General features: G+C 34.7%; 1 protein-coding gene across 1 annotated transcript in view; it reads left to right on the forward strand.

Annotated features, from left to right (window-relative positions):
- Positions 1-17,296, forward strand: part of LOC136025071 (fibroblast growth factor receptor 3-like) — a gene marked incomplete in the record, with an annotated part of 144,394 nt that overhangs the window by 85,045 nt on the left and 42,053 nt on the right. The window contains 1 exon segment of the mRNA XM_065700770.1: positions 6,874-7,046. Within this exon segment, the coding sequence (XP_065556842.1) occupies positions 6,874-7,046 (173 nt within the window).

A 17,296-nucleotide genomic window follows, 5' to 3' on the forward strand; every position in this document is an offset into this window, starting at 1 on the left:
GTGAATTTTTTAAAAAGAAAGGGAAATATGAAAGAAGTAAAAAAAAACAAAAAACTATATCTTCTGTACAGGTAAAAGTAAATCGTTGAGTAGGAGACGGGGGATAATTCGATGTGCTGATAACCTTCGATAATTCTGTTCAATATGCATGTGTATCTTGCTGACATAGTGATTTTTTCTCAAGTTTTTTGTTCTTCTGTTTTAAGTTTGAGAAAATGTGATAGTTTGACACACAAGATTCGACCCAATGTTGGTGCAAAGTACCCCGGGTGCCCAGAAAAATAAGCTGACATGTCGCCTAAGCCAAAAAAATGAGGAAATCCTTGTGTTTTTGGTGGGAGTTGGAGGAAAAAGGGGTAAAAACCACTTTTTAGGCTCAATTTTCTTTTGCATTTCCAACTCAATTTTTTTTTAAATTATTTATAGAGAATCAATAATATAGCGTTTCCCAGCTTTTAGTTCTTTTTGTATGGAAGTATTTTTCAACATTAGTCTTCATATTAAAATGATTAAAATCGTTCTCAGGAAAACATAAAGAGATAAATTTATCTATCTCCTCGTTTTCACAAAAAAAAAAGATTTAAACTTAAACGTCAATAAGTTATGTACTTCAATATATAGCTCAATTATTTATTGGAAATGTCTTGCAATTGGTGAAGTAATAAAAATGTCATAATTACGTTCAAAGATGTGTGCATCCTTCTGCATAAGATGTGCCGTGGCACTTCTATGTTAAATATTTACGTTTTTACACGATAATAAGTTTCTATTTGCATTTCTAGCCGTATTCCATGATTAGTAACTTGGTTTGTGCTATAAGCCCAGTTTGAAAATTTCCGAGATTCTGGTACCCACTTGATCGATCCATAATTTGTAAATTCATAAAGAGAGTTTCCAAATCTCTTTAATGTAAATTTAATTAAAATATGTTTAACTAAGTGATTAATTAACGTAATTAATATAATTTAATTAATATAAAAAAATAAACGTCACTAAATTTTGGAAACTGAGTTCTAAGTAATATTTTGTTGACCCAATTTGGGAAGTTTATGTTGGAATGTACTAAATTCAATTGGCATGTCAATGTACGTGATTTTTCTACCCAGAGAACATAAACTCCTACCAAAAATTAACACTCTAGTGGCGACCGTTACGTAAGTATTCTTGCATCTTGTTCGGTTTTTGCATGGTTTTGATCTGCATGTTTCTCTTGGCTTTTTAGAACGTTACCCGCACCGTCCTTTGATAGATGCCTATTCGATGCAAAATCGTACAGTGCTCATAGGGCAAGAAGCTAGATTCCAGTGTTCGTACGTGACCGACTACGCTGCTTATCATGTTTTTGTTAAAGTTGACTTAGATAAGCTCAATATTACTGATTTTAGTAATATCACAAATGATGAATATGTGAAAACTCTTCAGTCTTTACAGGTAGGTCAACGATCAGACAATGCTTTAAATAACAAATTGGTTAGGCTTTTATGGTGAAATAAGTTCAATTTGCTTTTTTTGTTTCGTTCAGGGATACTATTTGATTTGGGAAGCCACGACCAGAAAGGTCACCTAAAGAAAAATTTAAAGCCACCAATGCGTTTTGAGCATTCGGAAAAAAAAAATCTCTAAAGTTGAGACGCAAACTACTTTAAGTGCAATCTTACTAAGTCTCGACATTGATTGGTAAATGGGCAGCCTACATAAATTAGCCTATATATTATATTGACCACGCTCAAGAAGTGAAGCTAGATTAATGAAGTATACCAAAATATGATGAAAAAATAATGCTATAGTAGCAAAATTATGGAAACTACAACGTGGAATTATAGAAAGCAGGCAGGCCGCCCAGAACGATTATATTAAATATCAATTATATAACTAACCAACTCTATAAAATGAATATTTAATTGAAATATAGGCCTAAATCTCACTCAGATTAAGCTAATTATCTCCAAATGCACAAAAAGAAACAGTTTTACAACGGATCATTAACAAGAGAGTGGTCGGTATTATACGTAAACGCCCGAAAATGTAATGGTTGTAGTCGAGAGAAATATCTCGGCATGTAGCAGTCGGACTTAATCCCTTGTTTCGGAAGATTGGCTGTAAAACATTTGAAAAAGGCATTTAGAAAATATTTAGAAATAATAAACATTTAGAAAATATGCTGAGAGTTTGACTCCGGTAAATTCAAAAGTTTTTACGTTATGATACGAATTATACAGGGGTGAAAAATGGGAAAAAAAATGTGTTTTTTTCCTAGAATCCAACCGTTTGCTTGACCAGTTTTGTTTCTTCTAAAATTTATTCAAGCAAGTAAGGTCGACAATTTATGCTGAAAAATAAAAAAAATCTTCCCAGTTACCTTTTAAATCTTTAGGCCCAAAAGAGATAGTCAAAAATAGATTGGGTCCGTAGATCTGGTGGACTCATTTAGTAAAATGATGGCGTTTTAGTCTTGTTTTGTCTAACAATGTCCCACGCCGTCTTTTGAGACACTGCAGCCGAATTTCAGATATTTTAGGGTTTATATGCTTTAGACTATTCAACTACGAGTAAAATTCGGAATTTTTCTTTATGTTCAGTTTTCAGCTCTCCAAGTATTCTGTTCCAGGATATACTATTGGTAGGGACTTAAATGAAAACTGTAAAGTTTAAACCTCCTTGAGTTTGGGAACAAAAGTTAGAGTTGTATTCTAGTTCATGGCAAGGAAGTCATAATGCCCAAGGTATCAATTTGAAAATGTTCGAGTTTTTTGGGGTGCTGGAAGAGTGTTGAGATTGCTAGTCTTAGTTTAAGTACAACGATGCATTGTATCTTAGCAGTGTACCGGAGTAAAAAAAAGAAAAAAAAAAGAAGATATAATAATAAACAAAAACCTAAACGAGTATGTTTGGCTTCCTTTGATTTTTTATTCCTAAGGTCAGTTAAGAGAACTGAAGCTAGCATTTTATTTAAAAGTTTTTTAAGTTGAGCACTTAGCAAGTGGTGGACCTAAAGGGTGGGTGATCGCCCTTTTGGCTTGGATGCCTTTTAATTTTGTTCAGTTTACTTACATTGCTGTTGAATATCAAAGGTACTGGTTACCGCCCCTTGGCATGGGCGTAGTTTTTTTTTGCAGTTTTTATGCAAATCTATCAAGTATACTGGATTCGCGACTTTTTTGGATTCTAAATGTTTTTAATGTGCAGTTGCACGATTTTCGTGACGTTGTGCAATTTCTATCTTCTTTTTTATTTACTGAATTTCTTTAGACATTGTGTACCTATGTTTTTATGGCACTTGCCCATCGGCCATGTGCTATATAGCGATCGCAATTTCTGTCGGTATGTCGGTCGGTCGATCCTGGTTTTGCTAGTTCGGGCACTTCCAGATAAGCTTGGATGATGAAAGTTAGCAGGCTTATCAGGGACCGGACCAGATTAAATTAGAAATAGTCGCTTCCTCGATTCGACCATCTGGGGGGGATAGTTTAATTTCAAGACCTTTTTTAAAATGTCTGGCTTCGACTAACACTTTTGCCAAAAATATCAGATTGGATCACGTTTTATGGTGATTAAATCTGAAATTTGCTATAGTATGGGCCAGCAAGTGTAGGAGGAGCTAAACCATGCGATGGATTTAAAACGATCAAAAATTACAGAAAAGGCTTCGAAGACCGAAATCCCGCACAGTGGTGCTTATAATGGTAGCCTAAAAAAAAAAAAAAAAAAAAAAAAAAAAAAAAAAAAAAAAAAAAAAAAAAAAAAAAAAAAAAAAAAATCAACGCGATAACATTGCGAAATGTTGGCTCTTCTGACCTCGTCACAGGTGCCATATGAGCTCACGGCTCATGTTTTATGGCTGAATTATTAATTTGAAGAAAAAAATTGAACCTTTTTCAAAACGAGGCGTTGCAAACTGATTGAGGAGATCCGAATTTTACCCAAATTAAGTATAAAAAAAGGTTTTTTAACTGAAAGTAAGGAGCGACATTAAAACTTAAAACGAACAGAAATTATTCTGTATATGAAATGTGCTGTCCCCACCTCAGCACCTCGCTCTTTACGCTAAAGGTTTTTATTCTTTTAAAAAATAGCGTTGTGAGAAAGAGTTAAACTTAGCGTAAAGAGCGAGATGCTGAGGAGGGGACGGAATAATTTATTTTCGTTTTAAATTTTACTTTCGCTCCTTACTTTCAGTTAAAAAAAACCTGTTTTTTTTTTTATCTAATTTCAGAACATTTCTGAATTAATGCTGGTTTTGACTTTGGCTCGCCGTACATGAATAATTAAAACAAAATTTGCATATTAATTTTACTTTTTGTTTTGACTAAATAGCTTTCTCGAAAATTTGATCGGACGATTTTGAGAAAAAAGGGGCTACAAGCTAGGCTTCTTGGGCTTCTTAATTACTTTACGTTTTGTAATTATTTTTTTTAGTATTAATAAATTGATTGATTGATTGATTGATTTAAGAGCTTAATTACGTGCAATCTTAAATCTTATACTTTAAGCTATTTGATTTTGTGAAATTTACTTAATCTTCAGGTTCTAATGCAGGTGTTTTTGAACGAATGCATTTCCTTCTAAAATCAACTTAAGTATCAAATACGGCTGTGCACCTATGTTTGAATATTTTCTACCAATTTAAACTTTACTATTTTTCAACCAAACCTCTAAAAATATCAATGGTCATTCTATTAATGCCTTCTTTTTATAGTTTTGCTGATTGTTATTTCTACAATAAAATGTACAATTTCTAAAATTCCAGTAAAAGTAAGCTTAAAATCTCCAAATGCTTAACAAAAGAGGTATGAGAAATATTCTATATAAATTAAAAATTTTAAATGATTTGTCTCTTGTTCATCTATTCTAGTACTTAATTGGACGTTAATTCTCTTGTTTTTTTTGTGCACTTTTAGCTCTTTAATTGCTCTTACAAGGTTTTACGATTACAGCAAAACTCTATTTGACAAGCTGTTAATTTATTCGTTATTTTAGTGTTTTGGTGCCATCTTTATTCTAAAATTTCAAGGACTTTTCTATGGACTCTTTTGAAACATCTCAATCCCTACTCATGAAGCTTCCCGAAACATAGAATTAACTTTATCAGCCATTTTTACGTTACCAGTCGTGTCACCGGCTTGAAGCATTTGTCCTTTTCTCACGTTCTAATTGCCAAAATTTAATGTCAAGGAAGACAAAACATTGCTGATGGAACACCTGTAGCTTTAAAATTTGCTTGTTCAAGATTTTTTTTTCCTGCTCATGATAAGATGTTCGGGCATTAGCTTGGTAATGGTTCCTGCTTAACGTTGTATAGTTTGTTGAAAAGTAAATTCAGTTTTAGTTTTAGTATATGCAAACGATACCTGTCACCACGATTTTTAGTTTTATTTTTCAGTGAAGAGCCTCATATCTAATCGAGTAATTCGTACCTCTGCTATCAAAAATCAAGATATATTCACCTTATGATATTATTTTTTTGGGGGTAAATTATTTAAAGCTTTAAGAGACCAATTGCTTAGGTAAATAGATTATGTGTAAGTGTTAGTTAAGAATAATTGTAATTTCCAACAAAACACGAGTTAATGTGTTTCGTTGTTATTAACGTTATTGTTGATTCTAATTATCAAAGATACAGAATTGTCTGCATGGCTTAAAAAGAACTAAAATACTTCATGAAAACATATCTCAAGCTTTCGTATCTTGGAAGTGTACCTTTTGACACTTTTTTGAGTGTACTGTGTTGATGAAAATATATCTCAAGCTTTCGTATCTTGGAAGTACCTTTTGACACTTTTTTGTGTGTACTTTGTTGTTTTATTTGTATTTGTTTAATACTTATGTTACTTAGCATTCGATGGACAGCTTATAGTAATCATTTGTGAATGGTATCCACAAGCTCTCAAAATTACACAAAAATATTCGAGCAAAGAAAACAATTTTGTATAAGAGTAATCGTAAATCCTCATTTACCACAAAGGTACCTCTTCATCAATTTTTGGAGAGGGGGATGTGAGTTTGAAAAAAGCGACGAAAAAACGGAAATTATATGGAAAATGAATAAAATTGCTTTAAAAGTCGTAAAAACCTTGATATCTTTGGACCATGGGCCCTAAGTCAATGACTGAAATCAGATTCAAAGGTTTCAAATTTGGTGAACTTTTTTACATTTGCCTGCACGACACAGAAGGATATGACATTTTATGAAATGTGTCTGTCGTGTTTCCTCATCTATCTTGATGCGACACTGAGAATTTTCAGATACGCTCTTCTAGATGATTGTCACAGCCTATATAAACACATATAGGCTGTGATGATTGTATCATAAATGGCATACTGTGCTCTCGACTAGCTCTTCTCGCTATGGAATTGAGACTATTTATATTGCCCTTTATCTGAATTAACGAAACCAAAATCCTTGAAGCCAGTATAAAGGATTAATAATAATGAGAAAGTATTTCAACATCAAGATCAGCAACTAGAAAATCTCCAAAAGAAATGATATTTCGTTTTCTATATAAGAAATTAGTTTTGTTTCCAGTGCTAATGATAAGGTGCAACTCTTATGAAGTTCATCTCTTAGCTCCCTGTAATTAATGATGGTGAAGGTCGTAAATGCTTGTAGGATTGATCAATAAGCTTCTTCTAAACATGAATCGAGTTCGTTTATTTGGTCAGTTTCATTTAAATTCATTCAAAAACTAAGGTGCTCCAAGTTTTGATTGTCTGTATTATTCGGTCGAACTGTAGAGCAAATGAGTATCGAAAAAAAATTCGATTTTTATTAATTAACGCTGTTGATACAGGCTTGAAGAAGCTGACTTGAATGACATTCTAGATAGTTTTATTCTTTAATACCTATTAATTGTTCTATAAACCACATCTTTTCAGCCGTGAATCTTCACAAACCTGTTATAGAAGACGGTCCTCATAATTTGACCGTGTTAGTGGGTGATACTGCCATGTTCAGGTGTCGTGCATTCTCAGACTTAGAAACTCATGTTCTCTGGTGGAGGGTCTATCACAATGTTGAGAATGATACATTTCGGGAAGAAGAAATAAAGGTTCGAATGCATGGATTGCATTGCGAATGGTTTTTTTTTTGCATGCTTAAATGGGTTAAAGAAAACGTGTGCTCATTAGATTTGATGATTTTTTGTCTTTATTCACACGACGGTTTGTGCTTTGACTTTTTGTATTAAGGAATTCAGTGCCTGTTTGTTGGCTGCCGCTGTTTTGGGAAATCCATAGTTTTTCAGAAATAATCACTGTAGTCTGGTTGACGGAGCATTGCTATGGTCTGAAAACCTTGCCCAACAACGCCAGGATTTTGAGACGGCTGTACTTAAAAAACAAATCCGAACTTACTTCAACAGTTAACACAAAATAATTATCACTCACTCTGATATTCGCTTTTGCAAATCGGTTTTTACTGAACAGCGAAAAATTTACAAAAATTTCTATGTATCCGCAGCATTCTATCAGAATATCTATTTTCAATTTTCTACTCTTATTGGATTTTGTCTGTAAAACTGAATAAATTTGTATCGGAATATATACCACTGATGAGGGGTCCGTAACGAATTATTGGACATGGGCAACTTGAATTTGAAAATCAGAAGTAATCAAATTGGACTAGTCTGAGACGAATATTCATTCCATTAAACGAGGACCAATCCCAAGGTCCTTTAAGACAGAAGCATAGAAAATTTTTTCTTGCCTCCAACAATCAAATTAGCGTTAAGAACAACATTTAAATTTTTCAGGGGTGAACAAAAGCGAAGAACTTTTAAGCGTGGGAGAAGGAATCCTAAAGAAAACGCTCTTTTACACAGCCAGATTGAACCTCCCTTTTTAACATTTATTTTATCCCTCCCCGACATCTTTGAATAAAAGTGAATTACTGTACGGAGTGAGATTTGCTCTGATGGGATTTGGATAGATTGCATCTTAAACGTCGTTTAAGATGGCGTCGTTGGGGGGGGGGAGGGGGGCAGTTGTCCCCCCAATCATTTGGAGAAAAATTATTATATACCCGATGACCCTTGACTCGCCGGATGGAGACCCCTCTTGCCCCCCAATAAAAATGCTGGAGCTACGCCCCTGTTAAACACCATGTCGCCTAATTTCACGTGGTTATCCTGAAAGGTCCTATAAATATTCAACACCAGACGATATAATATTTATTTAGGTTTGTCAATTTAAATTTAACGTTGAAACCATTGACCCAACAACTTAGTCTCTTCCATGTAAACTTCATTTTTTGTACTTATGGTAGCCTACCAATTTTCATTTTGATATGTTTGCATGGATTGTGACTGTGTTAGATTTTGCCGTAGAACTATATAGACAAAATAAAAACCTGATTTTCAATTGTTATATACTAGGAGGTATTAAGTCCTACGTTTTAATCTTTTTTTGCATGCTTTAGTGGGTACTATAATAGTTTCGAAACAAAGCGTTCCATGCATTGATATTATGTTAACTGCATGCTTGCCGAGTGGGTTATTTCACGATATGAATAAAATAGTATACGACAAACGTTTTAGCGATGTATACAGGACTTTTTTTTTTGTTGGAAAGGGGGGGGGGGTGTTTCTATGGATAAATGTTTAAATAGCCAAAACATCATGGAAGAACTAATTATTTAAGGCATTTTTTTATGGCACTTTGTATTAACCAAGTGACATATAGCAATCGCAAATTCTGTCGGTCTGTCTGTCGGTCCCGGTTTTGTTACTTTAGACACTTCCAGGTAAGCTAGGACGATGAAATTTCAAGGTTCAAGGTTCAAGGTTCTTTTATTATAACCAATATATACAAAATATTAGGTAACTCAAGGCTGAGAGTATAGCTCGAATGCAATTGAGCTACCTTTAAGAAACACTAAATATGCACAAAATTAAAAATAAAAACTTCTCTTAACCAAACTTGACAGAAATAAATAAAAAACTAATCCCGTGCCGTACGATACCACTTCCATCCTCCGCGCACCATCCTGAGACACAATTAAATTTACAACTTAAAACCAAGTGAGTCATAAGACATCTGGAGGCCTCATGGGCGAACCCCAGAGACCAACCCAATACTAAAAAAAAAAGAAATATAAACATCCCTATATATAAAAAAAAAAAAAAAAAAAAAAAAAATCATATTATTTAGATTTATAACTTTCAATCAGCACTCTTTTCAACTTCCGTCTTATAGCATATATGCTTATATTAAAATCAATCTCATTTTTCAAACTTTCCCAATGTAGAGGAATCAAATACCTCAGGCAAAAACGCGACCTCTCTGTAACTACCTTAGGAGTCCGCAGATTATATTTACCACGGGTTTCAACTTGTGAAGATGAAAGAGAAGAAATAAGACCCATCGATGCAAAATATCTGGGGAGCTTTTCTCGTTCAAGCTTAATCTTAAACATAACACTTAAAAATTGGATACTTTGCCGAACAGGAAGAATATTATGAAGTGAAAAAAGGGTCTCTGTTGTGGATTTTAAGGGGAAGTTTGATGGCGAAGGCAGAAAAGGTTTAAGTATACGAACTGCTTTATTTTGTATAATCTGTAGAGGGGTAACATTACTTTTAAAAGTGTTCAAAAAAATAATAGATGCATAATCAAAATGGGATTGCACAAGGGAAAAGTAAATGGATTTAAGAGCGCAATATGGAAGAAGGTTTTTCAGTCTGCACATTATACCAACTCCACGGGCAGACTTTGCTCTAACCTGATTAATTTGCTCTTTCCATGACAAATTCTCGTCAAACACAACTCCTAAATATCTTATCAATACAACCCTTTCAATAACAGACTCAGGTTCATTCGCAGAAATGGAAACTGATTCTATATCTGGAAACTTGTGACCCGTCCTGCTGTAAACAATAAACTTAGTCTTCTTTCTATTCAGAAGTAGTCTATTATCAGAGAGCCAAGTAGACAATCTATCATATGCGGATGTTAAATTGACCACTAGCTCTTCACGAGATTTACCAGAAACGGTTGCTGCAGTGTCGTCAGCAAACTGAGTGTCTATAGAAGAAACTCCAGTAGCTGAGCACAAATCATTAATGTAAACTAGGAAAAGCAGAGGTCCTAATACGGATCCCTGGGGAACACCAACCTTATCTGACTGCTGTAAAGAATCAGATCTAACATCATTATATATAAGTATCTGCTGCCTCCCATGAAGATACGATTCAAGTAACCTAAGGCAATTACCACGAATACCAGCATTCGAAAGCTTATACAAAAGAATTTCATGAGAAATGGAATCAAAAGCTTTCTGTATGTCTAAAAATATAGTTGCAGGCGTTTCTCCACGGTCAAGACAATCATTAATATGTTGGACAATAATAGCCATAGGATGATCACTGCAATGCTCTTTTCTAAATCCAAACTGAAGTTTAGAAATGTAATCAAATTTCTCAAAAAAAGAATAAATTCTGTTATACAGTGCTCGCTCTACAACCTTCGAAAAAGCAGAGAGTATCGATATAGGACGATAATTAGCAGGAAGCCTCGGGTCATCACCTTTATGTAGGGCCACAATTCTTGCTGATTTAAATGTTGAAGGATAGACACCGGTTACAAATATAAGATTAATAATGTGGCATAAAACCGGTGATATAACTGGGAATATTTCTTTGACCAAATTAGTAGAAGATCCATCAAGGGCTTCAGATGAACCGTTCTTCATTTTAGATATGATCTGTTTTAGTTCAATTTCAGTAACCGGGGAAAGGAACATGCTTTTATCAGAGGGAGGGGGCATGTGATCTTTAAATAAATCATTCTTATTATTATTTGGAGAAACATGAGATGCATTAGCTGTTTTTTCACCGATGCTTACAAAATGAGCATTGAGCAAGTTCACTATTTCCTGCTTATCGGAAGAAAAAGTACCATCACCACGTAACATTTCATTCGGAAATGAAGATTTTTGAGACCTTCCCAACAGAGAGTTAATAAGTCTCCAAGTATGTTTTTGATCCCCACGAGCTTCTAGAAATGATTTTTCAAAATATCTAGCTTTTGCTTTCCGAATTAACTGTGTCAGGACATTTTTATACTTTTTAAACTCTTCTTTATTTTTAGTAGATGGGAATGACATAGATATTTTAAATAGCTTATTTTTTATTGAAATAGAGTGTAGAAGCCCGCGTGAGATCCATGGTTTTTTAGGGAGTGTATATTTTTTTATTTTAATGCGTCTCAATGGACATGCTTCATCCAAGCACTCACGGAAATATTTTAAAAACAGAGCCGTAGAAATCTCAGGGCATTCACATTCTAGAATTGCAGTCCATTCATTTAAATACAAAAGGTTCCTCAATTTATCCATTCCTTCTTTATCAATTTTTCGAGTTTGTTTAAATTCCGAAAATTTTGGTCTGTGATTAATTCCAACATCCGCAACTACCACACAATGGTCAGAAACATCTGTAAATATAATATGCGAAAGAGTAACGGGGATAGTAGAAAAAATATTATCAATGAGAGTAGCCGTATCTTCCGTAACCCGGGTCGCAGACCTGCATGATGGTAAAAGTGATTTTGATAGGTTCATGCACAGAAACTCAAGCGATTTTTCATGCAAATGATTAGAAATTCCCGGTCTATTTGTCTGAGCTAACAATAAATTAATATTAAAATCACCCATTACCAGAACTTGCTCAGAATTCAAATTAGTCACATCTTCAATGAAGCATTCATAAATTCGCAAGAACTCTTGTAACGAAGCCGATGGTGATCGATAAACAACACAAACAAGAACTTTCCTATTATCGATCACACACTCAATGCAAATGCTCTCAAAGGTCATCTCTTGGTCATGCTTAGATAGTTGCTTCTTCACAACAAATGGAATATCATCCCGAACAAAAAGTCCAACTCCGCCACCCTGTCTATTTTCCCTATTATTAGATATAAATTTAAACCCATCACAATTCATGAATTCTGCATTTTCATTACTTAAAAAGGTTTCACATAGGCCTAAAATACTTACTCTGTGGTTACAAAGTAACTGCGAAACAAACTCGTGGCTACTAGCCAAACCTCTGCAGTTAAAAAGTGCTGATCTTAAGTTCCCATCAAATACAGGTGTTCCTAAATCCTCTTCAAATAAAAAATCAGTAGCAGGAAGGCTAGCTAAATGATCATCATAAACACCTTTAGCAAAAGGGGAAAAATCATAATAAATATTTTTTAGATCAAGCTGATCATCGAGGCGGCTCCCCAATCCTCCCCCAGACTCCCCACTACTCACGTGCTATATATAAATTTCATCTTTACCTTATGTCCCAGGCAGGCACGACGAAAAAGTGGAAATGGCACCGCACCACTAATCAGGCAAATCGGGTAAAAAAGTGGCAGAGAACAAACAAGACCTCGAAACCTGATTTTTTTCACTAGACCTACTAACACTAGAAAACTAAAAAAAAGATCATACGCAAAAAACGAGGTTGTAGAACCCAACATGTACACAACACTGTGACAGAAGTGGCAAGAAAATCAATCAAAATGTCTATCACAATACTAATAATAATCACAAAGGGACAGCAATAACTAGTCCATCACTCTTTCCCAGGGTGACGAGGCCGTGGATTTGGATTCAAGCCAAAGCTTCGAGCCCTTCTGTTTAACACGCGTAAACTTTGCGGAATCTGATTCACGTAAATCCTTTGCTTTCGCAAGAAGTTCATTTCGAATAGCGTTTAGCTTGGGGGGAAGATCCGTGCACACACGAATGCCGCTCCCCTTCAATTTACGAACTGAGTTGAGAATCCTCTGAATGTTCTGTTCGTTTACAACCGAGATAAATATAGGTGCCGGACGAGGCCTTCGATTAGTAACGTTAACGGAACCACCAAGCATACGGTAGCACTTCGTAATCTGAATGGGGTCGCTTATCTCCATTGTATCAGATACAAAATTTTTCACATTTTCTTCAACTGTTTGAGACGGCCGCTCAGTAGGCATGCCATGAATTAACAAATTTAATTTGCGGTCCTTGACATCACTTTCCAGTACCTGATTCTCCAGTTGATCACACCTTAATTTTTGATCCTCCAACTCCTTTTCCAGTTGGCCAATTTTTATATCTCGATCGGAGGCATCCTTTTTTAGCGTAGCTATTTCCCCTGTAAGGGACTGAATGGACTTGTTGATGGGAAAAATAAGCACAAGTTCCAGATACATGATTGACATCATCGGAACGGATCTGCTCTCTTTGGGGTAGTTGGGGGGGGGGGTAATTATGAAAAATTAGAAAAAATTAGGTATTTTTAACTTACAAACGGGTGATCGGATCTCAATGAAATTTGATGTTTAGAAGGATATCGTGTCTCAGAGCTCTTTTTTTAAATTCCGACCGAATTTGGTGACATTGGGGGGGGGGGGGGGGTTGGGAGGGGGAAACCTAAAACCTGGAAAACACTTAGAGTGGAGGGACCGGGATGAAACTTGGTGGGAAAAATAAGCAAGTCCTAGATACATGATTGACATAACTGGAGCGGTTCCGCTCTCTTTGGAGTAGTTGGGGGAGGGGTTAATTCTGAAAAATTAGAAAAAATGAGGTATTTTTAACTTACGAACGGGTGATCGGATCTCAATGAAATTTGATATTTAGAAGGATATCGTGTCTCAAAGCTCTTATTTTAAATCCTGGCCGGATCTGGTGACATTGGGGGAAGTTTGGGGTGGGGGAACCTAAAATCATGGAAAACGCTTAGATTGGAGGGATCGGGATGAAACTTGGTGGGAAAAATAAGCATAAGTCTTACATGCGTGATTTTTATAATTGGAACGGATCCGCTCTATTGGGCGGGGGGTTAATTCTGAAAAATAAGAAAAAATTACGTATTTTTAACTTACGAAGGAGTGATCGGATCTTCATGAAACTTCATATTTAGAAGGACCTCGTAACTCAGATCTCTTATTTTAAATCTCAACCGGATCAAGCGTAATTGGGGGGGGGGCAGTTGGGGGACTGGAAATCTTAGAAAATACTTAAAGCGGTGAGATCAGGATGAAACTGGATGGGAAGAATAGAAACCTGTCTAAGATACGTGACTGACATAACCGGACCGAATCTGCTCTCTTTGGTGGAATTGGGGGGGGGGGTAATTTTGAAAATTGAGGTATTTGTAACTTACGAAAGGGTGACTAGATCTTAATGAAATTTGATATTTAGAAGGATCTTGTGCTTTAAAGTTCTAATTTTAAATTCCGACCAGATCCTGTGACATTGGAGGGAGTTGTAGGGGGAAACCGGAATTCTTGGAAAACGTGAAAATTGGGGTATTTTTATCTTACGAATAGATGATCGGATCTTAATGAAATTTGATTTTTAGAAGGAATTCATGTCTCAGAGCTCTTATTTCAAATCCCGACCAGATCTTTTGACATTGGGGGAGTTGGAGGGGGAAATCTTGGAAAAACACTTGGAGTGGAGGAATCGGGACGAAGCTTGGTGGATAGAATAAACAAATGTCCTTGATACGTGATTGACAGAATCGTACTGGATTCACTCTCTTTGGAGGAGTTGGGGGGAGGGGCTCAGTGATTTGGCGAGTTTGGTGCTTCTGGACGTGCTAGGACGATGAAAATTGGTAGGAGTGTCAGGGAGCTGCACAATTTGACTTGATAAAGTCGTTTTCCCAGATTCGACCATCTGGGGGGCTAAAGGGAGAAGAAAAATTAGAAAAAATTAGGTATTTATAACTTACGAGTGGGCGATCGGATCTTAATGAATTTTGATATTTAGAAGGACATCGTGACTCAGAGCTCTTATTTTAAATCCTGACCGGCATTAAGCCTCTTATTTTCCTTTTTAAATCAATCTATTGATTCATAGAATTTTGTTAGAGCTCATACCATATGATCTCTTGGCTCTTAGCTCTTCTTTCCTCGTCACAAGTGCCACATGAGCTCTTAGCTCTTGTTTTTATTTTTGCTTGGTTGTCTGAGCATCCTGTCCATTAATTGCAGTTAGGCTATGTTTTTTTTAACAATATTTATTGTCTTTTATTTCAGTAAGTGTAAACTGAAGTCTTTATGACTAGAATCTACCTTGTCTTTAATAGAAATATCTTTTGACTGAGAAATAAATAGCAAATTGAAGAGAGTCTGGTCTTAGTTATATCGTGCCTCTATATCGTATAACTTGAATATTATTATGAAAAGTTACCTCAAGCAGTAGAGGATAATCTAGTCGAGCTAGAAATTATAAAAAAAAGCGCTTTAATCTCTGAAATTTCTAAAAACTGGAAACTATTTTCCAGGGGCAGTCGTGATATTTCCTACCTATTCGAGGACAACTATTATCTTAGGTCTGTCCCACACTTTCATTTCTGTCCTTAATAAATTTCACTTTTTCTTAGTTGCAAAAAAAGAAAATTGTTTTTTAGTTTTCGGTATGTTCGGAGGTAATAGCATTTCTAAATATTTGTGTTTTGGTCCTAAGCTTTTCGCAATTCTTATAATAATGCTTTCCTACAGTCGTCCTAACAGTGTGATTTTTATATGATAAAATTAATGTTTATTTTTAATAGTACGATATGCGAGTAATTCATTGTTACAAATTACATTACTGGCTGAATTTTCGAAGTTTTGTGTACAGTTAAAATAAAATAATCATGCCCTAAATATTCAATTTTTTTCTGAATTCCTTCAAGACAACTTTAAAATTTTCCTAGGCAAGAATAAATGGTGTTTAGTGCTTTTTTTTGTCAAAGACCTATTTAAGTTCCGATTCTTGCCAATTTCAAATATACCCTGCTATTCCCTCCAGACTAAAAGACGACCTACTGGATGAATTATAAATAAATGATTAGGAAGGCTTTAGCAAGTTAATGCTCATTCTTGAGCAACAGGGTCGAAAGCATTGCGCTTATTGTGCATATCTCCCTTCCTGGCTGGTTCTAACTAATGAAGATGTGCCGAATAAATGGATCAGAAATGCGTCAAATATTATTTATGATTCGATTTTGTTATTACTTTTTTCAGTGTTTGACTTTTCTAATCTATAATTAAATGATGCTTTATTCTTTTTGAATTTACAAGGAGTGACACAGTAAATTGAAATAACATCTTTAGTCTTAAAATTAGTCAAAATGCATAAAAATGGATTATCGCAAGTTAAGGTGACTGCAAGAGTTGTACTTCCTATTGGATAACTTAGTCTTCATGTGTTCCCCACATTCATAATCTGCTTGAAATGTTACGTTCTATTAGAAAAAAGAAATGATAATATATAAAGAACAAGCGTAAATGAACCAAAAATATCCTTAGCAGAAACTAAACATACAGTAAAAAAATGAAACAAAAACAAATACAAGAACCACAATAAAACTAAACTCATATTTTTTTGTACCTTCGTATGTTGTTTATTTGAGCCATTTTCCTAACGGTTAACAAAAAAGGCCATACAATTACTGTTTGGATTATATAACAAGAAATATTACCAATAATATTAAGAAACATTACTACTGTACAGCCTGGAGGAGTTTGAATGACCTCTCGAGTTGACTGTCAGTACAAAATGATTTTAATTTGAACTTGGATTGAATAATTATTACATACTTGGGTTGAATCAACTCGTAGATTTTAATAGTGGTGACATCTTCTTTTATTTTCATAAATCATCTCTGAATTCTAAAAAACCTATTGTCATTTTGCTTGTCAGTTTCTCCCCATGGTTCTTAATGTTGTGACAGGCTAGTGGTGAATTTATAGTGTGAAAAATTGATCCTTTTTTTCATCTGCTTGTAATCTACCAACTAATGTAAATAGTTGTCGTCAAATAATCAAACATGTTTTCTTTTTTGTTTCAAACGGGCAGAAATTATAGCCATTTCCATTAAAAGAAAAAAAAAATGAAGTAAAATTTGAATGAATAAATGAAAAATAAGAACAATCAATGACATATTTTGCTACTAATATTAAGCTAGGCCCTTTTCTCAAAAAAAAAGAAAAAAAAAGAAGAGAATCCGATATTTGGATCATTAATATAGTACTTAAAAATGAATACTACTATTTTTAATAAAGTTTCCTACCTACAGCTTTCCCCACATGAAAAGCGTGAGATTATAAACAGTAAGTAGTAACATTATAAACAAACAGAGCTTTAACATTTTACTAGAAAATGCTAGATAGTGCTGAGTCTTTTTTCTTCAGAGACTAACCATAGTTATCACACTTATTAGTGTATTATTCTTTACTTTGTTCACTGTAGAACTCCGGAATATATTCTTGTGATTTACCGATTTCTTGCACGTTTTAAATATTAGCTCCAAAGCAGGGGTCCAAC

The sequence above is a fragment of the Artemia franciscana genome, chromosome 3, assembly GCF_032884065.1.
Source record: "Artemia franciscana chromosome 3, ASM3288406v1, whole genome shotgun sequence".
Classification (NCBI taxonomy): Eukaryota; Metazoa; Arthropoda; class Branchiopoda; order Anostraca; family Artemiidae; genus Artemia; species Artemia franciscana.